Source organism: Puma concolor, chromosome D3 (genome assembly GCF_028749965.1).
Source record: "Puma concolor isolate L17-30 chromosome D3, mPumCon1.1.hap2, whole genome shotgun sequence".
Classification (NCBI taxonomy): Eukaryota; Metazoa; Chordata; class Mammalia; order Carnivora; family Felidae; genus Puma; species Puma concolor.
The window spans coordinates 86636952-86662874 of NC_141678.1; the positions used below are offsets into that span (position 1 = coordinate 86636952).

Here is a 25923-nt window from a genome sequence, read left to right on the forward strand (position 1 = left end):
TCTTAATCCGATTTTAAAGAGGCACAAGTATTTTTAAGTACAAGTAAAAACAAAGAAATCAAAAAGAATTCCTGTGTTTACTGAAGAATTGAAATTATAATAACATTCAATGCCTTAAGTGGGTTTCTTAGTTTTATTTTGTTCAATAAGCCGAACTTCACACAAAGGGAAACATGTGCTTTTAAAAATACATTTTAGAAATTTATGAGCAATTATTTAGTTAGAGAGGGTAGTATTTGGTTCTTTTAAATGACCCCTTAAGTATGTGATACCCTATAAGGAAATCGGCAATCTTCCTTAAGCACACACACACACACACACACACACACACACACATTCTCATGGTCACTGAGACTCTTTAGGGTTTAACGCTAAAAGGAAGCTTCATGGATGGAAAGGTCTTCTTTTTCTAGAAATCACCTTCCACGTGGATGACTTTCTTTTTGAGTCCCAAGGCCATAGACATGGCCACTGCTCTAGGCTCAAGTCTGCATGTCCTTCCTTTAAAGTGTCTCAAGTTTAGATAATAACACCTTTCCTCTGCTCTTGGCCCATTGAGGGCTAGCTAAAACTTTTTTAAATAGTCATTCATACCACAAGAGAAGATGAAAAGCATAAATCTTGACAGAATATCAGGATTACAGGCTCTACTATTGCTAGCTCAAAAAATTCCAGGAGACACACATGCATACACACACATACACACACACTTGCTGCCTGGGAGAGAAACACACACACACACACACACACACACACACACACACAGATTGACAGTTCGTTACTTGAATACCCTGATTTTCTCACTTCCTAATCAACAGACTTTCCTACAAATATGCTAATATGCTAATTCCATTTTAGGATCCCCTTGAAATAAATACCAATAGTTGTCATGGTAAAGACAAAGAATGCTCCTCAGCCAACTTCAACCTCCTCCCTTGGGCCCCAAGATTGTTCAGGACACACGTATTCTTAAGACAATGCATGTGTTTATTTCACTATGTGTGGGGAAGTATTTATTGTTTTAGCTAGCTAATAAAGTCTTTTTAAAATAATATTTTTTAAAACTGCCCTTTCGGGGGGTGTCTCAGTGGCTCAGTTGATTAAGCGTCTGACTTAGACTCAGGTCACCATCTCATGGTTTATGAGTTGGAGCCCCACATTGAGCCCTGCACTGACAGCACAGAGCCTGCTTCGGATCCTCTGTCCCCGCTCTGTCTCTGTCCCTCCCGGCTCATTCTCATCCTCTCTCTCTCTCTCTCTAAACAAACAAACAAACAAACAAACAAACAAACAAACATAAAACAAATAAAATAAAAATGTCCCTTCAGGGCACCTGGTTGACTCAGTCAATAAGCATCCAACTCTAGATTTCAGCTCAGATCATGATCTCACAGATTGTGACTTTGAGCCCCATGTTGGGCTCTGTGCTGACAGCGTGGAGAGTGCTTGGGATTCTCTCTCTCTCTCTCTCTCTCTCTCTCTCTCTTTCTTTCTCTCTCTCTCCCTTTCTCACTCTCTGGCCACCCCTCTCCCCTGCTTGCTTGCACACACATGCTGTCTCTTTCTCTCAAAATAAATAAACTTAAAAAAAATGTCCTTTCATGGTTTACAATCCCTATTCCAGACTCTTCAAGCATTTAACACTTAATAAAATAAACAAAATCCTTCCTTTCCTAATACATGTTTAAGGACATTAATATGTACAGATTTGAACAATTTGTCATTAAAGATTCAGGTTTTCTTCCTAAGGCATTTTAGTACTAAATTATACAATTTATCTTTCATCAGAAACATCATTTTACTGTTTTATCAATGATGTGCTTGGATTTAACTTGAAATGTCTCCAAAGATATGAGATACATATGCCTCCAGAATCGATGTCAGAAATGACATTATTGTGGCCGGTGGTGATCCTGTGGTATCCTATCATCAAGGAAAGATTTACTCCTCAGTCTTGACCACAGCATTTTTCTTTTGACACTCAGAACTGCTTCTTCTCCTCTAATGTTTTTCTGACTTTTCACCCAGCACGGCCTTATTTACTCTGAGACTAGCTAAGAATAAACATTTGTGCAAATAATTTTTAAAGGTGTAATGTGTGTTGAGGAGATAAAAGTGGTTATTGATTAAATTCTTTGCTATAATCATCTTTATCTAGTGCTGTCAGCTGTTTTCATATCGACTCAGAATCCCACGTGGTGTAGGGGAAACTAAACACACACACACACACACACTCACTCATTCTCAGATTTCAGATAACACTGCCTCAAGAAAGTCCATATTAAGTAGACATTTTGAGCCTTAAATTCTTATGACTTCTAGAATCTTCGTGTCTTTTGGTTCTATTTAAGATTGCCTACCCTGACCTTAGAATGTATGGTGTTACAATAATGGTTATTTATAAAGGATTTGCTATACATAATAGCAATTCTAGAAAACAGATGTTATGTATTCATCCTTTATAGCAGAAGTAAGCATCATAAACAAGAAGCAATGCACTTGTGGGAAATTCCTGCAGTTGTTGTTGAAAGTGGACTCAGAGGGTGTGTCCCATTTGCTATTGAGGCAAGAGATCGCCATCAGGAACAAAATGGAAGAGCAACCATAGACTTTGCCATCTATTAATGTGGAGTCAGATCTGACGGTTTGATTTTATGTAGAAACTAGGGTTCCTGCTTATGAATGGACCAGAATTGGTACAAACTTTTACTTTTAGCCTAAGAATATGTATAACCTTCCCCCAGAACCAAAGCAGTATTCCAATGTTGTTGCTAAATTATTTACCTGGGTTGCCATAGTGACTGTGCTTCTTATATTCCACTCAGACATGCTTGTATGTCACTCAGTCATTCAGTATTCACCCATCAAACATTTCAGAGGCTATGAAATGCAAGAACCAAGCTGAGGAAATGTAGAATTATATAAAATATGGTCATTACTTTTAAGAAGCTCACAGAGTAGTGAGGGGGACAAACCTATAAACAAGGTGCATCGATCATTGTTTTTCAAAATAATACTGTGTTACTGGTTGTGCAGAATCTCAATAGCATGGACCTGGAAGTGTATCTTTATCGTTCACGTACAGGTGGGTTGGCTAGGATTGTGCTGACTTAGGCAGGCTGCTGCTGAGATCGGTTCCAGGCTTCACGCGGTGTCCATGTCTTTTCCATATGTCTCTTACCCTCCTTACACTAATGGTGACCCAAGGCACGTTCTCAAAACAAAAAACAATAGGGTAGGAAAGAAAGCCGAAAACTGCCACACGAATGAGGCCTCTGAACGTGTCATGTCCACTGATATTCCACTGGCCAGAGCAAGTCCTGTGGCTCAACCCAAGTCAGGAGGCCAGCAGGACACTCCACCTGCGAGGCCGTGCCATGAGTTAGAACCTACGATCTAATATGGAGAGGAAGTGAACTGAGAAAAAAATTATCCAATCTTCCACCTGAAGTATAGTAAGTACATGCTAAAATAAAAATAAAAGGAAAATGCTGTGGTATAGGTATGATCATACCTTCTTTTTTTTTAACTAATTTTTTATACCCCCAGAGAAGCTTTATCAACCAGGCAAGTCTGAAATTCTTAATGCCCATCAATCGTTAAAGCCAATATTTATTTACAGGACTTTTCTCGTGTGGAAAACGACCAGTTAATGACAAAGCAATGACCACAGTAACAATACACTTCTCCCTATTTTAAGAGTCTTTCCCCAATTTTTCAAAAGTTATCTGGGGGGTGCCTGGGTGGCTCAGTGGTTTGAGCGACTGACTTCGGCTCAGGTCATAATCTCGCAGTCTGTGAGTTTGAGCCCCACATCAGGCTCTGTGCTGACAGCTCAGAGCCTGGAGCCTGCTTGGGATTCTGTGTCTCCCTCTCTCTCTCTGCCCCTCTGTTGCTCATGCTCTGTCTCTCTCTGTCTCAGAAATAAATAAACATTTTAAAAAATTTTTAAAAGTGATCTGGAATATCATATTCACTCTTATACGTATTATTTATAACCAGCAATGAAAAGTTTTCCAAGTTTATTTTATTTTATTTTTTTGTCCATAGAATAACCCTGAGCAAAACCAACTTTTGCGTGGGGAAAAGAACCTGGACATACTTATGTTTGAACTTCTAAAATGCCATCCACATACCCTAGTATTTCCCAAAATGAGTTCCAGGAAATTCTACTACTATATAATACTGTTGTGGATTGAATTGCCCTCTCCCCTAAATAAGATATATTGAAGTCCTAGCCCTCAGTACCTCATAACGTGACCTTATTAGGAACAGGGACTTTACAAAGATAACCGAATTCAGATGAGGTCATTAAAATAAACCCTAATCCCATAGGACCTACAATATATCCTTATAAAAAGATGAAATTTGGACGAGGACAGATGTGCACAGAGGGAAGATGATGCGAAGACACAAGAAGACAGTCATGTAACCGGCATGATGCATCCACAAGCCAAGGGAGGTCAAAGATTGCCACAAAACACCAGGAGCTGGAAGTGAGAAGGATTCTCCCCCCAGAGCTGCCAAAACCTTGATTTCAGATTTATAGCCTCCACAACTATGAGATATTAAATTTATGTCTTAAGCCACCCAGTTTCTGGTACTTTGCTACAGCAGCCCAGGGAAACTAATACCAAGTCTGTATGATGGTCACAATATACATTCATGGAGGAAAGCTTGAGATGCTCTATAATAAAGATCTTGCTTGACTTTGTATATTGTAACATTTCCCAAGCTCAGTTTACCTATGTGTCTCCTTCTACGTGTAACATGTGGAACTTACAATAAATGAAATACATTTGAAAATGCCAGTATAGCCAGCAGAGGTGACTATCGATCTATAACTGAAAGGCGAATGTGATGGGAAGAGCCACCCCAGAAGGGATAAGTCGACATTCCCGAATGCGATACCAAATCCGGCAGTGGCCACACTGTTTGCCTAGCCTCGTGCTGCATTGCTTTAATTTCACTATCGGATGGATAGAGACACTGTATATAATTAACAAGCCTGGTTACAACTACCACTTTCCCCATTTGGCGGTCCTCGACATGCACTACAAGGGAATAAAGGCCAACGCCATATGTGTTTCTGCCTCGTTTTGCAATAAGTGCTTCAGGGGAACTAAGGATGCTCTATGGTGCTTCTGCACCACATTGCCTCGGCACAATGATCCGTTTGTCAGATCATAACCACGTCATTGCAAAGTGAGATGCTTGCTCTGTGGAGACACCAAGATAGTTCTGTCCTGTTTCCTAGGCCCTGGAAACATTCCCTGTACGCACAGAGAACAAAGATGCAAATTTCAAAAACATTTGTAGTTACGTGACAGAGGAAGCTTTTGAGGGGAGAATGATGAGTCCAGAATTACTGGTACCTCCCAGCCACAGGCCAGAATAAAATAAGTTTTGTGACTTTGAAAATAAGTTTTATGGTGAGGAAGAAGTAAATGCCTTGCCTGCCCCCTTTCCGTGGGAGTGTGGGTGGACAGAGATACATGTTTCTGTCTCCTCATATCAACTGGATATTTCTTCAAGAGTAAATGCTAGGATTTGCTTTTCCATATTGGGCTTCATGAGAAGCATGGGAAGAATAGTGGGGAGATGTCGGCAGAGCCCAGAGAGGTGTAAGAAGACAGAGAGAGTGTTGTCTCAAAACTCATTGTGGCCTGGAGGGGTGCCCGAGTTCCCGCGGGCCCACACTGGACTTCTGACAGGATCTGGGAGCAGAAGTTGCCATATCACAGGAAAGTAGAGTGATGGAACTCCACGCGCATGCAGAAGTTGCCATATCACAGGAAAGTAGAGTGATGGAACTCCACGCGCATGCAGAAGTTGCCATATCACAGGAAAGTAGAGTGATGGAACTCCACACGCATGCAGAAGTTGCCATATCACAGGAAAGTAGAGTGATGGAACTCCACGCGCATGTGGACATATACAAACCAGAGAAGGGGACTCCCATTGCCTCTGTGGACTCCTGTGACCATCAATCCAGCCTAGATGAAGAGGCAAGGACACTCCAAGATTGAACTTTGACCACAGATTAGATTAGATGAATCTTCCTTTGACAGGAAACAAACACAAACGTACACACCCAAAAGAAAGGAAAACCTTGACTTACTCAACCTTGAGTAAATCAAGGTTTTCACTTTTTGAGAGTCAAGTTTTGATGAGCCATTTCTTTTTCCTGTCACAGTAAAACAAAGTAGCATAGAGTGTGAAAGTCCAACATGGAACCTGATCAACAAAAGTAGCCAAGAAAATTCAGTGTGTCATTGAGTTCTATTCCACTTCTAAGTCCTGGGGCCAGGATCAAGTTACAGAAATTCTCTAAATCTCAGCCTCCTACTCTTGAAAATGATCATGATAGTATGTGTCTCATAGGATTGTTGTGAGGGTTAAGTAAAACCCAGCATGGGAACCAGGTGCTTGGCAGGAAACTCAGTGTGTATCTGGGACACCAGTGAGCATCTCCATCACATTCATATCAGGTGGATTGTAAGAAAATTCTGGGTCCCCACCCATACCGACAAAGGTATGTTGGCCCCATGTCTATATTTTAACAAACTCAGTGACCCTAATGTGCACTAAAATTTGAAAACTTGGGTATAAACTTGATTATAATTAGCTTCAAAAGAATCTACCAGTGATTTTATGATTTAGTCATTCCTTGCAAAGTTTCAGAATTATTGGAATAAGTTGAATCACAACATCCTTAAATCATCTTCTTAATACCTGCCCACACTGTAATGATAGTCCCTTTTTACTTCATATAAGCTACGTTTGGCTTTTTTTTTTCTTTTTCTTAATCGGCATCATCAGAGATGTACCTATTTGGTAGACCTCTTTTCATTGTTTTAAATTGTATTAATCTCTGCTCTCATGCCATAGGAGTTGCTCCACAGTTTGGGGTTTATTTGCAGCTTCTTTTTCAAATCTCTTGAAATGAATATTTGATCATTAATTTTCAGCTTTTTGCTTTCTTAATAGATTTTGTAAAGCTCTACATTTTTCTTTGAGCACAACTTAAAATTCCAGTAGTCACAGTATCTTTCCCAATGCTCAGATTAAAACAGATGTTAAAATTGGAGGGAAAAGTGTGTGGGAAATGTTTTTAATTTCCATCTGCCATAAGTAAAAAAATAATATTATCTCTGATTATAGCATTCATAAATAAAATCTAATATATAATTTAAATCTTTGAACATCACTGGATAAAAATATTTTTAAAATAATAAAGGAAATGGTTAGGAACGATACAAAATAAAACAAGGCCATATAAATAAAGCACTAATAATTTGACAATAAGTTGATAATAAATTTTAACAAGTTATTTTTTATTAAAATGTAGCCTTTTGGGGCATCTGGGTGACTCAGTCAGTTAAGTATCTGACTTTTGATTTCAACTGTGGTCATGATCTCACAACTCATGAGTTTGAGCCTCACCTTGGGCTCCATCCTGGCAGTGGGGAGCCTGCTTAGGATTCTCTGTCTCTCTCTCTTTCTCTGTCTCTCTCTCTGCTCCTTCCCACTCGCTCTCACTCTCTCCCTCTAAAAATAAATAAATATATAAATAAATAAAAATAAATAAATAAAAACTTTAATAGGGGCACCTGGGTGGCTCAGTTTGTTGATTGTCCGACTTCGGCTCAGGTCATGATCTTGCAATTGGTGGGTTCAAGCCCCGTTTCCAGCTCTGTGCTGACAGCTCAGAGCTTGGAGCCTGTTTCAGGTTCTGTGTCTCCCTTTCTCTCTGCCCCTCCCCCACTCACACCCTCTCTCTCTCTCTGTCTCAAATAAATAAATAAATAAATAAATAAATAAATGGATATTTTTAAAAAACTTTAAAAATAAAATTAGATAAAATGTAGCCTTTCTCATGTTGGGTTAAAAATAATCTAATTTTGAACCACTTAACAGAGATTCAAATTACCAAACTGACTCAAGAAAAAATAGAAAATCTAAAGAGCCTTACATCAATTAAAGAATTAAAGTTATTATTATACAACTTCCTATACACAACCCCTAGTCCCACATAGTTGCAATGTTGAAGTCTATTCAGCATTTAAAGGAGAAGAAATACCAGTCCTATGCAGACTTCTTCAGAAAACAGAGGACTGATTATTCCACAACTCATTTTATGAGGCTACTGTAACCCAGATGCTAAAACCAGGCAAAGTCAATATAAGAAAAGAAAATTGCAGACAAGTATCTTTCATGCATATAAGTACAAAATCCTAAAAATTAGAAAAGGAATACTAAAGTGTTATAAGATAATACACTGTGATCAAAATTGGTATGTGCCAGAAATGCAAACATTTCCCAAAATCAATCAATATGTTTCACTATATTAATAAATTATATGATTATTATAATTGATGCTTAAAAAGCATTTGATAAAATACAATATTCATTTGTGAAAACAACTCTCAGAAAATGTAGGAATAGAAGGGGACTTTCTCAAACTGATAAAGGACATCAATGAAATCATTCAGAAAATATAATTTTTAAGATAAAGATATTGAATGCTTTCCTCATAAGATTGAGAATAAGACAAAGATATCCTCTCTCACCAATTGTTTTCAGTACTCTACATATTCTACTTAAAGTTCTGACTTGTGTAATATGACAAGAAAATAAAGTAAAATCATAAAAATTGGCAAAGAATAAGGAGCTAAGGTTGTGTACCTGGAAAATCCTAAGGAATCGATGAGAAAAACAGCTATAACCAAGTGAACTTGGTGATGTTTCAGGATAAAAAATTAATATGCAAAAATTTGTATATATGCGTATATGTATGAATATTACAGAGAGATTATATATGTATACACCCGTATATATTAGTAATGAGCAATTACAAAATGAGAAGAAAAATATCATTTACAGTATCATCAAAAACCATCACATACTCAGAGATAAAATTGGCAAAGTATATAACAGACCTCTACACTGAAAATTAAATATTGCTGGGAGAAATTAAAAGATATCTAAATAAGTGGAATGGTAAACTGTGTTTATGATTGCAATAGTCAGTATTGTCAAGATGTCAGTTCTCTCCAAATTAGCCTATAGATTTGACACAATGCCAGTAAAAATCCTAGAAGCCAGGCATTTTTCTTAGAACTTGATGGGACAGTTTCAAAATACATTTGGAACGGAAAGGTCTAAGACTAGCCAAACTGTCTTGAAAAGACAAAACCAAGTTGGAATGGATACCCTTTCTAGAAAATTTTGGGATTTACTACAACTGACAGCAATGAAGACAGACAGTAGACAAAGAAGTCTATGGAAGAGAATAGAAAGACAATGATCCATACATATATGGATTAGTAATTTTTTACCAGGACACCAAAGTCCTTTCTCCCAAGCTCATTGCTCATTGCAATGAGAAAAGGAAAATTTCCTTAATAAGTGAAGTGACTGGATATCCCTATGGGAAATCATGAACCTCAACCCCCACCTCACACTATACTCAAATATCAATTTAACATGAATGGAACTTTGAGATAGGCCAACATTTCTTAAATAAAACAACAAAAGCAAACTGTAAAAAGAAATAATTTGGGCTTCATCAAAATTTAAACCTATGGTCACCAAAAAAGCATTATCAAAAAATTTAAAAAGATGAGGCACCTGGGTGGCTCAGTCAGTTAATCATCCCACTCTCCGTTTTGACTCAGGTCATGATCTTATGGTTTGTGGGTTCAAGCCCTGTGTTGGGCTCTGCACTGATTCTGTGGAACCTGCTTGGGATTCTTTCTCTCTCCCCTTTTCTCTACCCCTCCCTGGTTCACTGTCTCTGTCTCTCTCTCTCTTAAAATAAATAAATAAACTCTGAAAATAATTAAAAAGGAAATAATAAAAATGGAAAGCCATGAACTGGGAATAAATTAGTGATATGCTGAAGCTGGGTGTCCCTAGCTCGCAAGAACCTACCAGAACAGGCAAAAATAACCTACAGTGTTAGAAATCAGACTGGTGGTAGCTTCTGGGGCATGGCATAAGGGAACATCCTGGAGAGCAGAAAAGTTGTGTGCCTTAATGTGCTTTGTCAAAACTGAAAGGACATCATAAGTGACATATGAACATTTCATTATGTTTTGGTATACCAGTTAATATAAAAAATAAAATGCTAAAATTGCTATGAAAAATGTAGGAGAATATTAAGTTTCTTTCAATAACAAAGGACTTTTTAGAAAACTTAAAGAAAACTACTTTCCACTTTCTGGGCTTACATAAATATTATAAACAAAATGAATGAAAACCAGAAGATGAAGTTATCGTAAACATGGTAGAGAAAATTTCTAGTATATAGAATCATCACAACCAACGTGAGTAACAGTAAACTCAATTTTAAAAAATTCTGGCAAGGGACACTTATATTAATGAATGTATAAAATAGATATTTTAATTGGAATATATATCGGTAAGGAAATTCTGGAAATCAATTTGGCACGGTCATTCTTGAAAGAGTTTATGACATTTAATATAATGATTCAGATGTTAGGGCCCGATTCAGATGTTAATTAAGGATATTAAAGTGACTCAAAATTTATATATAAGAATAAAGTAAACTCTATGACTCAATATGAAATGACCGAATCATTCAGCAAATTGAGCTAAAAGTTGATTATTTTACTGTAGCCTAATTTATATTAGACAAAAGTCGGCATAAATTTAATATTCATCAAGTAGATCATTTTAGATAAATTATGGCATAGTTATACAATGGAATATTATGTATTCATTAAAAACTATGTCCCCAAGGAATATTTAATAGCATCTGAAAATTCATATACTAGTGAGTACAATTCAAAGGGTTCAATACTTTATATTCAGTATAATTACAATTGTATGTGAATTTACTTATATGTTAAGATACACTATACTTTAACAGAGATGACCTCTGGAAGGTATAATAGCAGTTGAATTTATTTTATTTTTAAAATGGCTTACCATATTTATAAGAGTGAACATGATTTACTCGGAAATGTAGATAATATTCAGTCAACAGTAAATTTTTTGTGAAAAGAGAAAAAGAGAGGAGAGGAGAGGAGAGGAGAAAAGGAAGGAAGGAAGGAAGGAAGGAAGGAAGGAAGGAAGGAAGGAAGGGGAGAAGGAATTAAATTAATTGCTGGGGAATTTAAAAATACGGCTGTTGTTTTAAGTCCTGCCAATTGATTGAAGAAATACAGAGGTTCCAATTCACAGTGGCCATTGAGCAGATGGCATCTGGCAACTGAATTTATTACTATTGCCACATTGTAATAAAATACATTTTGACAAATTTCAGCACTGTGGTAAAAATGAAGTCACAATTTCTGAAGAGTTCTTCACATCTCGATGAGTATAAATCATGCTTTGTTTCATTCCTGGTGTGTCTGCATTATACGGATATCAGGATGTGTCTAAATGTGCAGATATCTGCCTTCTCAGTGTGGCTCCATTTCTAAAGCTGCTGAAATTGAAGGCTGACCACTGCAATATCCCAATATTACGGAAAGTTGGAGACAAGAATATAAAATTCAGAATGATATTGAAAAATCTCATTATTTTCTGGGTACTATCTGGTTCTGTTTAATTCCTTAACACTTCATATAACTGTTAAAAACAAGGCAGACTACCTCAAACAATGGTGTGAACCTAGATTTCAAACTGAGATTAGTGAGAAATTCCGCACTCCAGAGCAGATGGTCAGTTTCTCAGGTACCAGATTCTGAATGAATTTATTCATTGATGCTTAATATTAGACCAATGGCTCTGGTCCTGGGACTAAATAATATTTAGTGAACTGCTTATTAATTTACTGCTAATATTAAAATTTCATGCTTTGAATTGTTATGTAACAATTGTTAACTATAGAGCAGAGAATGGGGCTTTCTTGCTGTCTCAGAAATGTTCTGTAGCCCCAGAGCAGTGGCTGATGGGTGAACAGTACCGTGAAATTCTAAAGATCAGGCTGGAAGGTTAATTGAAGAGGAGTCTTTGAAGGTCTTTCGCAGGAGGAGGGCAGCAGGGAGGAACACATCTCCCTCCAAGCACCAGAGAAGCAAAAGAACTACTCACAGAATTTGGATTGCTTGCCAGATTGGGACAAGGGCCCCCCCAGCTTGCCTGTGGTGATGGAGCTGTAGAATCTGGTCGTCCCGCCCAGGCTGGTACCCGAGAGTTCGGGGGACGAGAGTTTGGAGATGCAAGCTCACCACGATAAGTCTGAGGACAGGTTGCAAGATGTGGGTTACAGCTGTTCATGATGGCCATGTGAGAAGGAAGATAAAGGTCACCGACAAGACAAGATACGTTTCCGCATTTGATGAGACAACAAAGTTTGGATCTTTTAATGAACCAGCTGCAGTAATAAATTTAATTTAAACAAATGCTTTCCATAAACAGTGACTTTTCTGATCACGTGACATTTTGGAAAAAAACAATTTAATTCTCTTTCCCTTAAATATTTAAAGTTATCGTGAACAGTAAGTTGCATATAGAGTGAGTGTTACTTTGAGGAATCACTGGCTCATACAAACAACTAAGTGAAATCCAGAATTATAAATGAGTTAACCAATTATTTATAGCTATTGCTAATCATGACAAAATCAGTTTTTACATATATGTAATTATTTTATATGTATATTAGGTGTAATTATTAATTTTCTTTAAGCTATTTAATTTAAATAATACCTACACATTTTCGCTAATGAACTTCAACAAATATATAAGCCTCTACTCTCTGGAAGATCCTGGAAATGAAATTCAGAAAATTAGGGATGTCGCCAAAGAGCTAAAGAATTCTTTTCTTTTTGGGGGGCTTCTCTTGGAATTTAAAAGGAAGAGAGGGTAAAAGATTAGGAGCTCACACTCACCTGCTTCGCTGAAGTTCCTGTAAAATTGAACATTTCCCTGTGGAACACCAGGTGGGTGTTAATATTTACAGATTTCTTGGTTTCCAAACATTTAAGCATGATACTTAGTTCCATGTTCCATCCTTTTTTTTGACCCAACCTTCTGAAGTATCAGGAGAAGTGGGATGGATAGAAAGGATATGAGTGTCCTGCAATCAGCTAACAATTAAAACTTATCAGAATCCTTCTTTGAAAAAAAAGGAATGAATTGACATCCAATAGACATTTCCCAAATTTAGTCTAAGTAACTAACATGCAAAAGATGCATTTTGTGTTCAGGCAGCCACAATGAGCTGAATGTTCACTATGTGCTAGACACACAAAATTATTTAATACCTACATTCCAAAAGCCTCTTTTTTAAAGAATACTCCAGGGGCACCTGGGTGGCTCAGCGGTTGAGCATCCGACTTCAGCTCAGGTCAGGATCTCTTGGTTGGGTTCATGAGTTCAAGCCCCGCATTGGGTTCTCTGCTGTCAGCTCAGAGCCCGCTTTGGATCCTCTGACCCCTTCTCTCTCTGCCCCTCCCCTACCTGTACTTGCTCTCAAAAATAAATAAACATTTAAAAAATACTCCAATTAATTATAAGGGAGCACATGTGTTTGTTGTTAGTATGGTTCTTCCTTTAAAACCAATTTTCCATTTGCAATGTTACGAGATGGAAATTATCAAGAAGCTGGTCAAAGAGTTCATCATCCTGTCATATTCTATTACTCACTAGATGATGTTTTGCTTCATGTAAGAAACTTGCATCTCTGATCTGGGGTGCCTGGGTGGCTCAGTCAGTTGAGCATCTGAATCTTGATTTGGGCTCTGGTCATAATCCCAGGGTCATGGAATCGAGGCCTGCATCCAAATCCATGTAGATGGCCCAGAGCCTACTTGGGATTCTCTCTCTCTGCCCCTCCCCTGCATACACTCATTCATGCTCTCTCTCTCTCTCTCTCTCTCAAAATAAATAAATAAACTTAAAAAATAATTTAAAAAATGAAAATAAATAAAACGCTAAAAAAACAAAACGTAACTCTGATGCTCTGTTTCCTACAGCCCCTGCATGCTCCACTTGTCTCCACCTGTCAGGCTCAAGCTAATAGCTATAGTTGGAATGTTCCTGCCTCAAACCAGATCCATTTAAAACCTCATCGGCTGAGAAAGAAAGGTTTCTGTCTTTCTCAGAGCTGATGACCCATTCGATCTTCACACATCACCCGAGGTCTCACTATGCCTTTTCCAGAACCATTTCTCCTGAGTGTAGCTACCCTTTCTTGCCAGACCTTGTCCAATTCAATTTGACCAAACCTTGTTTTGTAGTCCCCTTGGACTGTTCTTGTGGTTCCCACCTGGACTCTGGTCCCAGGCCTTTTGGGGTGTAGTCTATTCCTTTGGACCTCTTAATCCACCCCTAGAGTAGAAATGCTCTTGTAAATGCAATAGCAGATTCAATAATAGTAAGAAGCATCTTTGTTGGACATAACAAATCGTTTTGTAAATAGTTCATCTTGCTATTGTTTTGGGCCATTTAAAATTAAATTATGCTTTCTCATATGTTGGCCATTATATAAACCAAAATTTTCTCAAAATACAATCTCATGGGCACCGTTTGGGATTTTTTTTTCCACTCTAGAATTCTATAGTTCCATATGTCTGAGTACATTTTAATCTAATACTTTTTTTATTTAACCTTTTCAAATATTTCTCTCTTCACATATTCAGCAGTCTTCACAAGACTTAATGTTGGTAGAATTTTTATCCATGGTTTAGGATATTGCATTTAAATAGCTAGTTTCTGTGTCTGCTTCGGCAGCACATACACTAAACAGCTTAGTTTATTTCCTAATTCTTTTGGGTGCTTGGAAATGTGTTGTTTAATGTGTCTTAACAGTGTTCTGTTATTGTTGATTACCTTAAAAGAAAATAGTCAGAGGGGCGCCTGGGTGGCTCAGTCAGTTGGGCATCCAACTCTTGATTTCAGCTCAGGTCATGATCCCAAGGTCATGGGACCTAGCCCTGTGTCAGGCTTCATGCTGAGTGTGGAGCCTGCTTAAGATTCTCTCTCTCTCTCTCCCTCTGCCCCTCCCCCACATACTCTCTCTCAAATAAAAATAATAATAATAATAATAAATAAAATAATTGGAGTATACATACATACCTTGATGAATTGAAAACTCTCATAGACCTCCTTTCTTCCTATGCCTCTCACTTCTTTTGTTCCAATTGGCATAAGAACTCTTTCCTGCCAGATCGGTCATGAGTCAGTAGAGATGGGATTAGTCTATTTGAGCAGAAATTAAAGAACAGCTTTGAATTAAGTGTGCTGGTTTGTTCTACTGGAACATAGTATCACTTTCAAAGCATCCCTCGTAGTTCCTCTGATGCCACTACTTCCTTGGCAATACTCTAAAATGGGTTCTTCACATCAGCATTTCTCGTAGTGTGGTCCCCAGGGCAGTGGCATCAACATCCTCTGGAAACAAGTAGAAATGCAAATTGAACGGCCCGGCCTGGACCTACTGTATCAAAAATGAGAAGGGTGGAGTGTGCCCAGCAATCTATGTTCAAGCAAGCCCTTCAGGTAATTTTGATGCACATTAATGTCTGAAAACCAGCGCTCTCAGCAGTAAAACCCAAAGGTAGGCTCTTATGTGAGAAGGTGACATGATAAGAGGGTGGTTAAAACACCTGCCTCATACAATTATTTCACAAAGTTAAATAGTTTAAAAAGTCACTTTGGGGGGGGCAATTTTAGCTATTTCACATTGAAATGGTCTTTCCAGTGGAAACCATCACAAATTTTAGTGAAGCAGAATATATTTTACATTACTAAGGGCACAAAATGATTTACTCCTTGTAAATGTGGGAAGATTTTTTCCATGAAAATGGAATCAAAGAAGAAGAATTTACTAGATAACTTGAGCTGCCTTCATTCTCTGCTGGATTAAATTAGTATACTTTTTAATTGAATCTCAAATCCTTGGAAATTACCCATTAGGATGAAATAGATTTTGAATATTTAAAAACCAAAAATAAAATTTCTTAGAATAATCCTTTTTGTGGGATGAAAGAAATAGTATCAAAAGGAAGGTTGGCACGTTCTAGACATTAACAAGAAGGGCTTACCATGAGTTGCTAGGTAGCAAAGTGTGTGAAGCCTGGGGGAGTGGAAGGCAGAGAAGAAGGTCACGGCAATACATTTTACCTGCTTGATATCACCTACAGCTGGCCCAGGAAGGAGTCCCTTGGGGCAGGTTATCTGATATCTATGTATTTTTTTGTAAGTGTACCTCACCAATTTTGACATCTAGAGCCCTATATCATGTGAATCTTATGAAATTCAATTATTCATTATTTTTCAGTTTTCCAGTTCCATATTTCTTTAATGTCCATTGTGATGATTGTACCCTTTCTCTGTTTTTTTTTTCCTAGGTTTTATCTGCTTACATTAGAGCACACAGATATTTCGGTGAAAATGCAATGGTTCTTTGGGTCCTCTGTAATACTCCATGGGTTATAGGTGATTTTTCATGTGTCATCCATTTCGAGGACACGTGATGTCAGGGTTATTTTTTTTACATGATTTTTTTTTCAGATATCAAACTATGGGTGTGAATATCAAGGGTCAATGCAACCTTAAGCAACACTAAAATTGGTTAATGATGTTTATTTCAATATTTTACAAGAAGTGTTATTTCTTGGCATGTTGGCAATGATTCTTTGGTTGCTATCTTCAGACTGTGTAATTGATAGACAGGAAGGAATTTAGAGGAATGTTTTACATTCCACTTTTATAACAAAAGTATTTTACCTCTGCTCAACAGATGCCACTGACATACGATTACTTCCAAATGTAAAAGCTGAACATCAAAAGGGTCTTGGCCAAAGAAAAGATTTCTGTTCACGCATTATCTGTATGCATGAGTCATTCTGTTGGGTCCAACTTTCATTTATACTCTTACATGAGATCAGGCCCCTTTGATCCCCCTTGTAATCCCATTGGTGTGTGAAATGTGGTGGCAATGTGAGTGATGTATTTTAATGCAAAATGTTGAGACTTTACTTTGATTGTACACAAGAATTTTAAGATTTATGGAATGTGTATATATATATATATATATATATATATATATATACACTTTTTATTGCAGATAATTAATGGGGCAATGATCTTTCTTCATTGCTTCAGCTATGTAATTTATCTTGTTTTTCTTTTCTGGAGGATGTGAATGTGAAATCCATATACATATTAGTTTTATGGGTCAATAATCCAAGTAAAAAATTGAATTAGATTATTCTGGTCAAAAATATCTAGACACTTGAATATAAATATGGTCCATTTGGTTACTACATTTCAAGCTATCATGCTTAAATTAAATTTAACCCATTTGGAATCTGAATTTTTTGTTTTGTTTTTTGGCATCAGCAAAACAATTCTCTGCAAAGTACCTGCCACAGAAAAGATCTTTCTATTATATAGACAATTCCAGCTCAGTACCAATAAACACTCAGTATTTCAAATGGTGGCATTATGATGGATGATGGCACATTCTTAAACATATCAATCATTTCTCAACTGCAGCTGCACCATTATGCCTCTCAAAATCATTAATTCAACAGCACTGCCTTTCAAGCACGATTCACAATTAAATTCAAACTCACAAAGATGTATCTGCCAGCAGTTCTTAAACTTTTTATTATCATGACATTATTCTTTTTATAATTCCTCAATTCTTGTGGTGCATATTCGTCATGGGATATATTTATTTCATTCCTATAAGTTAACCAATGCTTATTTATTGATTGCTTGCTATAAACCAAGAATGTGGTGCTTGGAATTGGGGATATTTTATAGGTCATACCAAGTTCTTTGCTGCCTGGAACTTATGAACTAACCTTATTTTTTATAAAGTGCATCTGATGCACTTAAATGGGAATCAAGGGCTGTGGAACTTTGCAGTAGCCTTTGAGATACACAAGTTATAAAGCAAGGTTTGGGATTGTTGCCTGATAGTCAGATTTTCAACTGTAGAATACCCAAGAATGAAAGTGGCTATATATGTTTGTTTTGCTTAACAAAACAATATCTGAAGTCCTGCAGAAGTAAATAATGGCTATCTGCAATTATCATATGCTGAATGTGACTGTGAATACAATGTGTTTTGAGAGTCAGTCTAGGTGTGCATTAAAAGCTTCATAACACGGGGGCGCCTGGGTGGCGCAGTCGGTTAAGCGTCCGACTTCAGCCAGGTCACGATCTCGCGGTCCGTGAGTTCGAGCCCCGCGTCGGGCTCTGGGCTGATGGCTCAGAGCCTGGAGCCTGTTTCCGATTCTGTGTCTCCCTCTCTCTCTGCCCCTCCCCCGTTCATGCTCTGTCTCTCTCTGTCCCAAAAATAAATAAAAAACGTTGAAAAAAAAAAAAAAAAAAAAGCTTCATAACACGAAGGTAAAATTGAGTAAATTCTTCCTTCAATTAAATAAGACATTCCTCGCAGTAGTTATATATATGGCTTGCATTTAAGATTGTGTGAAGTAGCAGACACTAAGCATCATTTTGACAGAGACCTCACTTAGCTTTTACCCTTATGTTTCCATTGTACAATTTCACCATTTCATCCTCACCACAGAGAACACAACGCAACACAAAGTGTAGAATGAGTGAGTGAATGAATTATTGATTAAGAATAGTTTAACTGGGGTGCTTGGGTGGCCCTGTCTGTTGAGCATCCAACTCTTGATTTTGGCTCAGGTCATGATCCCAGGGTCATGGGATTGAGCCCTACATCAGGCTCTGTGCTGAGTGTGGAGCCTGCTTCAGATTCTCTGTCTCTGTCTCTCTCTCTCTCTCCCCATCCATCTCCCCATATTGCACATTCTCTCTCTAAAAAGAAAAAAAAAATATTATAATTAACTCATTTTCTCACACATCACATGGAAAAAGGTAGTGTTTCGCTCCATGTACCGGTGTTCACAAGGGGCACAGTAATGTTTTTGAAGGCTGTAGGTAGTTCCACAAATTAATACAGTGCTACCATAAAGACTCACACCTGTTTTCACTTAATTTGCACCATTCTTTGTTTCTCTGCAGAGAGATTCAATGTATACCTTATGCCTACACCAAACCTGGATATTTATGGCGAATGCACAATGCAGATCACTCATGAGAATATCTATCTCTGGGATATCCACAATGCCAAGGTCAAACTGGTGATGTGGCCTCTCAGCTCACTGAGGAGATATGGACGGGACTCAACGTGGTTCACCTTTGAGTCAGGAAGGTAAGCTCTAAGTGTCACAACCAGGGGGTGGGTGAAAAATAAACTCCTGAAGGAAAGGTTCTGTCCATCTGCCCAGGATGACCACTGTGTTTAGAAAGGGTAGAAATGACCAAATATATAATTTCTCCAGATTCTTGTTTTTTTTAATATGAAATTTATTGTCAAATTGGTTTCTATACAACACCCAGTGGTTATTGCAACCTCAGAGGAGGTGCCCTCCTCAGATTCGTGTTGATAACCTAAATAAAGTGTGTTCATTCTATGACAGGTTAATTACCCCATTCTAAAAATTTCAGTCTTTTACACTGGCCTCAAACTAATTTCATAATTATTTCTATCATGCCATATAGTTTGCAATATTATTACAATACTATATTTTTAGTGTATCCAATAATATTATCAGTGCAATAGGATTCCCATAAAATTCAACATGTCCCTACTAGCCTTATTTTTGTGAGTTCTTTATAAGCAAAAAAATTTTGAAAGGAGTTTTATATTAAATTGTTTAAATATTACATTTTAATATTGCCGATATTATTATTGCCGATAAGTTAATCCAGTATTCATTTATCCAGATTTTTATGTTAACATTAATTAAGTGTAAATGTTAATTCAGAGTGACTGAAGAAATATTTTCAAACCTGTAATATATGAAGTGTATAACACAGATTTTAAATACAGTATGTCAAAAGCAAGTATGTTTGTTTCTTAATTATAGCATATGGTCGGAATCCGTAAATGTTTTAAATGAGTGGTTGTTTCTTAATCACAATTTACAGACAGAAGTTTAGACATGAGCTTCAACCAGCTAAGTGAATATCTTTGCGCAGTGACCCCTACCCCTTTGTGATATTGTTGTCACATATACAAGACAAGACCTACTTAGATTTGGGGATTCTGTATAATAAGAGATGTTTAACGTATCAGTCTTCACACTGGGGACATGATTTATCACATTCTGAAAATGAATCTGTGACATTATAAGATAATTTTAGCAAAGTTTTATTGTACTTGATACAGCAATCTTAATTTCATAACTTTGTTCTTACAAAACTACTAAATACTTATTCAAGGTCAGTTTCTAATAATATCCATCTAGGTTAGGTCAAGGCCATATATTTTTTAGAATTTTAAGCAGAGGGGAGAAAATAAGCCGAGCTGAGCTGAAGTAATTCTACCACTCAGTTTTGCACTAGGTTATATTAAACCCTCTACTAGACTGATTTCTCTAAGAGGCTCCAATCCTGTGGTTACTTAGTGGTTATGAGTTCACTCAACTGTCTGTTTCCAATCTGCCTAGATATTGACAGTAATAAGAGTAATCACATTTTAGATAACTGTTAGGAAATAATTCTCTTAAGAAAATGAATATTTTGGGGCATGTATACTATTTTAAAATTTATAAGGTTATGAAAAAGGGATTATAACTTACTGACCTAAGGTTTCCGATACATTTTTTTTTACTGGTCATAAAAGTTAATGTACGTATAGAAAAAAGTGATGGTTTATTTTCATTACTTAATAACATTACCACCAAAATTCCCTCCTCTGGATTTTTCTCCTAGGTGTTCCTATTTTCCTATTTTCTTTTTTTTATTATTTATTATTAACATACAGTTGACATGCAATGTTATATTGGTTTCAGGGTTACAACATAATGATTTGATAATTCCATGCATTCTCAGTGCTCACCATGATAAGGGTGTCACCATGTCACCGTCTGTCATCATATAGTGTTATTACAATGTTACTGACTATATGCCCTGTGCTGTACTTTTATTCCATGACTCACTTACTTTATTTCATAACCAGAAGTTAATCTTCATTTGTTTCCATTCTCCCTGTCCCACGGCTTTCTGGCAACCACCAGTTTGTTCTCTGTATTTGTGTGTCTGTTTGGTGTTTGTTTGTTTGTGTGTTTGCTCGTTTGTTTTGTTTTGTTTTTTTAGATTCCCCATATAAGAGAAATAATATGGCATTTGTCTTTTTCTGTCTGACTTATTTCACTTAGCATAACACCCTCTAGGTCCATTCTTGTTGCAAATGGCAAAACTTCATTCTTTTTAAAGGCTAAGTCTATCGCTTATATATGAGTGTGCAGGAGGTGGGAACATACCACATCTTCTTTATCCACTCATCTGTGAATGGGCATTTTGGTTGCTTCTACATGTTGGCTATTATAAGTAATGGTGTTTTAAATATAGGGGTGTATACATCTTTTTGAATTCATGGTTTCATTTTCTTTGGAAATACCCAGTGGTGCGATTACTAGATCATATGGTATTTCCAATTCTAATTTTTGAGGAGCCTCTATACTGTTACCTGTCTATCCCCTCATTTCAGAAGGCATCTTCTCAGGATTTTGAATAACAGTAAGGTTTCTTTTTCTTTTATGGTGGTTATGGAGAATTTTCACTCCATTTATAAATGTTCACATTAGTTTTTGCCAGTTTCTTTCTTGATTCTTCAAAGTCTTTAAGGGGAACAGACTGGCTCTCCAACAGTGTTTAAGTTGATATTCTCAACCAAAACATCCAACTACCTGATGTGCAACTTGTGGTTTATTTGACAGTCACTATTAATTGGTCTTCTGTGATCTTGGTAATTTTTAATAATTTTAAGATACATTAAAAAATAAAACATATCAGAGTAGGTAAGGACCACAGTCTTCAAGGTTTTTATGTTTTATTTTTGTTTTCTTGTTTGTTTAGTTTTGTTGGTTTAGGAGATAATTTTTTTCTACACTTTTTATCAGAATAACTTCTTAATAAATAATAATATTTAAAAATCATCTTGACACCCAAGCTTCTCCGTGCCTGGGAATCGGAGAGAACTAGATTTAGGTCATTGCTCTGTCACTTGTTAATAGCTTCCAGTTTTCTTCTTTGCATTAGAAGTAGTATCATCTCTACCTCCTACATAAATTTGTACAGATTGAGCGAGTTTGTGATCGGAAAGCAGCACACAGCACAGTACTGTCACGCGATGGGCATTTAAGAAACCATGATTACGTACGCTTCTCAGAAATTATGTATTTATTTTCCATTTTCTGAACGAAGCTTCTACTTATCTCTGAAGATCTCTATTCTTAGGGAACTCTGCTAAGGCACATCCTTAGCCAAAACCGGAAATGTGGGGAGAGATGAGCCAAGCAAAAAGCTTGGGAGAAGCCGGCATTCAAATGCTGGAAAAATCATTAGAAACTCAGTGTCTGAGAATAAAAATCAGTGTTACCTGTCATGAGTCAGGAATTTGAGGCGGAAATGGGTCTGGTACAGCAAGACTTCAGAGTACAAATAAGGGGAAAATACCGAACGGCTGTCTTTGTGCTAACTGGTGCTTGGAGCATAATTTTATGGGTTACTAGGTGCCTATTTCATTGAAGAGTCAGCAGATATACAAGAACTCTCTCATTTACCGTGTGTAATTCTTTGGAATGAGTTACACTCCAATAGTATTGCCTGCGGGAAAATCAGAGTGTAGAGCAATGAAAATCAAACTTCCTTACCCTTAAGTACATTAAGGGAAAAAACCTAAAGGAATCTAGACAAAAAGCTACTAGAACCAAGAAGTGAATTTAGCATGGTTGCAGCATATAAGGTCAATATACAAAAATCAATTTTATTTTATATATAAGCAATGCATGATTGGAAGGGAAAATGTTTTGAATATCTCTTCTAATCTCATAAAAATATGAAATATGTATAGGTTATTTTAACAAAATATGTGCAAGACCTATACATTGAAAACCACAAAATATGACTAAGAGAAATTAAAGAAGACCAAAATAAATGAAGGTATATACCACATTTGTGAATTGGAAGACGCTGTATTCATAAGATAACAGTCCTCTCCAAATCAATGGGCACATTCATTTTAATGTCAACAATCCCAAATGACTTTTCTAAATCAAATGTCAAGTTGATTCTAAAAGGTATTTCGAATTACAAAAGACCTAGAGTAGCAAAAGCAATTTGGAAAAGAACATATCTGATGGATTTCTACTACCCTATTTTAATCCTTGTTATGAAGCCACAATAATCAAGACTATGTGATAGTGACATAAGAATAGACCTAACAATCACCAGAAAAGAATGAAGAGTTCAAAATGGACACCTATATATATGGCCGATTTATTTATTTGTTAATCTGCTGTGTTAATTTAATGTGAAAAAGAAACAAATGGTGTGGGAACAACCAGATACCCACTAGGAGAAACATGAACCTCAGCTCTTACCTCACTTGCATGGACTGAATTCTGAATTGTGCCCCCCTCCCCCGCTTTCACAGCAATATTCATATATTGAAGCCCTAATTCCCAAGTGTGATGGTATTTGGAGCTGAGATTTTGGGGCCTTTGGAAGACAATTCAGTTTAAATGAGACCATGAGGGTGGGGCATCATGGTAGGATTAAGGTCCTTATAAGAAGAGATACCAGAAAGCTGCTTTCTCTGTCCTGCCATGTGAGGTGGCCACAAGGAGAAGGTGGCCATCTACAAGAAACAAAGAGAATCCTCATCAGAAATTGACCATAGTGACACCTTGATCTTGGACTTCCAGCTTCCAGAAGTATGTGAAAATAAATGTCTATTCTTTAAGCCCCCTTGTCCATGGTTATTTGTTATGGCAGCTCAAGCTAATACACTCCACCAAACTCCAAATGCATATATATTTACATAACAAAACTAAAATTATAAAATTTATAACAGAAAACAGAGGAAAATATTTGTAACCTTGAAATAGGCAAACATTTCTTTTTTTATTTTATTTTTTTAAAATTTACATCCAAATTAGTTAGCATATAGTGAAACAATGATTTCAGGAGTAGATTCCTTTGTGCCCCTTACCCATTTAGCTCATCCCCCTCCCACAACCCCTCCAGCAACCCTCAGTTTGTTCTCCATATTTATGAGTCTCTTCTGTTTTGTCCCCCTCCCTGTTTTTATATTCTTTTTGTTTCCCTTCCCTTATGTTCTCTTAAAGTCCTCATATGAGTGAAGTCATATGATTTTTGTCTTTCTCTGACTGACTAATTTCACTTAGCATAATACCCTCCAGTTCCATCCACACAGTTGCAAATGGCGAGATTTCATTCTTTTTGATTGGAAATAGGCAAACATTTCTTAAATACTAAACCAAAACCACAATCCAAAGAAAAAATATTTATAATTTCATCAAAATTAACATCTACTCTTTAAAAGACATCTTATAGAAAATGAAAAGGCAAGCCCTAGACAGGGAAAAGAATTCATAAATCATGTGTCTGACGATGTTTATATTTGTGATCCTTAAAGAACTCTCAACCCAAAATAAGAAGCAAACAATCCATTCAAAAAGTAGGCAAAAAAATGTTGGACCAGTTATAAAAGAAGATACGCCGATAAACAGTACAAACAAGAAAGGATGCTTATTATCATCATGAATCCCGAGGAAATATGGGTTAAAACCACAAGAAGACACCAGTATATTCTCCCCTCTAGCAAAAGAGAAAACATGACAAAACCCTGACACTGTCAACTGGAGAAGGAACAGCTCTTGACTCGGTGTCATGGCCAATACGAATGGAAGGTAGAACATCACTTCAAGTACGAGTTTGGCAGTTTTTTACGTACACCATATGACAGAGCAATTTTACTCCTAGATACTTACCTATCAACCGTCTGCGGCCATACCACCCTGAACATGCCCGATCTTGTCTGATAGTTACCTACCAACTGCCCCCAAACAACACATGAATACTTGTGTTGGGAGGGTCAGAGCAACTTCAGGTGTAACAGTCCAAAACTGGAAACAATTTAAATGTCCACCAATAAGTGGACAGACAAATTATAATGTAGTTACACAACAGAATACCACCTATCCGGGACACTCAGTGTAGGTGGATCTCAAAAACATTCTAAGCAATATGTATGTTTTCATTTCCAGAAAACCCTACAAGAGGCAAAACTTAATTTATAGGGATAGAAAGCAGATCAGTGGTTGCCTGGCACTGAGGTTGAGGTTGGGAAAGAATGGACTGCAACTAAGGAAATCTGGGGGTGATGAAAAATGTCCTATATCCTGACGTGTGTCAAAACACACAGAATTGTTTACTAAATATTGGCATTCTTATTTTTTTTTAATATTGGTATTATTATCTGCAAGTTCTGCTCCAGTGTTTTCCATGTGAAACAAATTGTGGGAAAAGAAAATAGAACATTAACCGGTCTATGATCGGTGTATGTTATATTCTTCCATGCCGTTTGGATGTTTGGCAACAAGCATTTGTTACTTTTATAATAAAATACTTCCTCTGGAAGGAATGGGGCCAAGGAAGGAAAAAGAGCCTCAGGCACTCTCTGGACAGGGAGTCTTGGAAGCTGTGAGGTACAACTAGGCCTTTATTCCTAGAGAGGTACTACAAGATCAGAAATCTGTTTTTGTAACCTGTCCAGGTGGTACGCTTTCTATATTCTCTATGTCAGTCTCCATTTTTCCTTCGTATTGAGAATTTTTTTTGATGCCTATATTGTCTAATTAAAAAGTTAATACAGACTTGAAGGAGATGTTGGAAAGAAAAGCTTAAAACTCACTCATAGTTTCTCCATCCTAAGATAACTGCTTTGAATATCTTGATGTACTTCTTTCCAGTATATTTTAAAATTGATGTAACTAAAGATGTTTATCCTTCATTTTCACCTAATATGATACTGAGAAGTCATCTCTGAGTCCTGTAAAATCAAGATTCTAATGGCTGTGTGGCCTCTGCACA

The 25923-nt window shown here is 36.9% G+C and overlaps 1 protein-coding gene across 1 annotated transcript in view; it reads left to right on the forward strand.

The window, feature by feature from the left end:
- Positions 1–25923, forward strand: part of DOK6 (docking protein 6) — a 374774-nt gene that overhangs the window by 215628 nt on the left and 133223 nt on the right. Inside the window, exon 5 of the mRNA XM_086683202.1 lies at positions 18982–19171. Within this exon, the coding sequence (XP_086539328.1) occupies positions 18982–19171 (190 nt within the window). The remainder of the gene's footprint in view (positions 1–18981; positions 19172–25923) is intronic.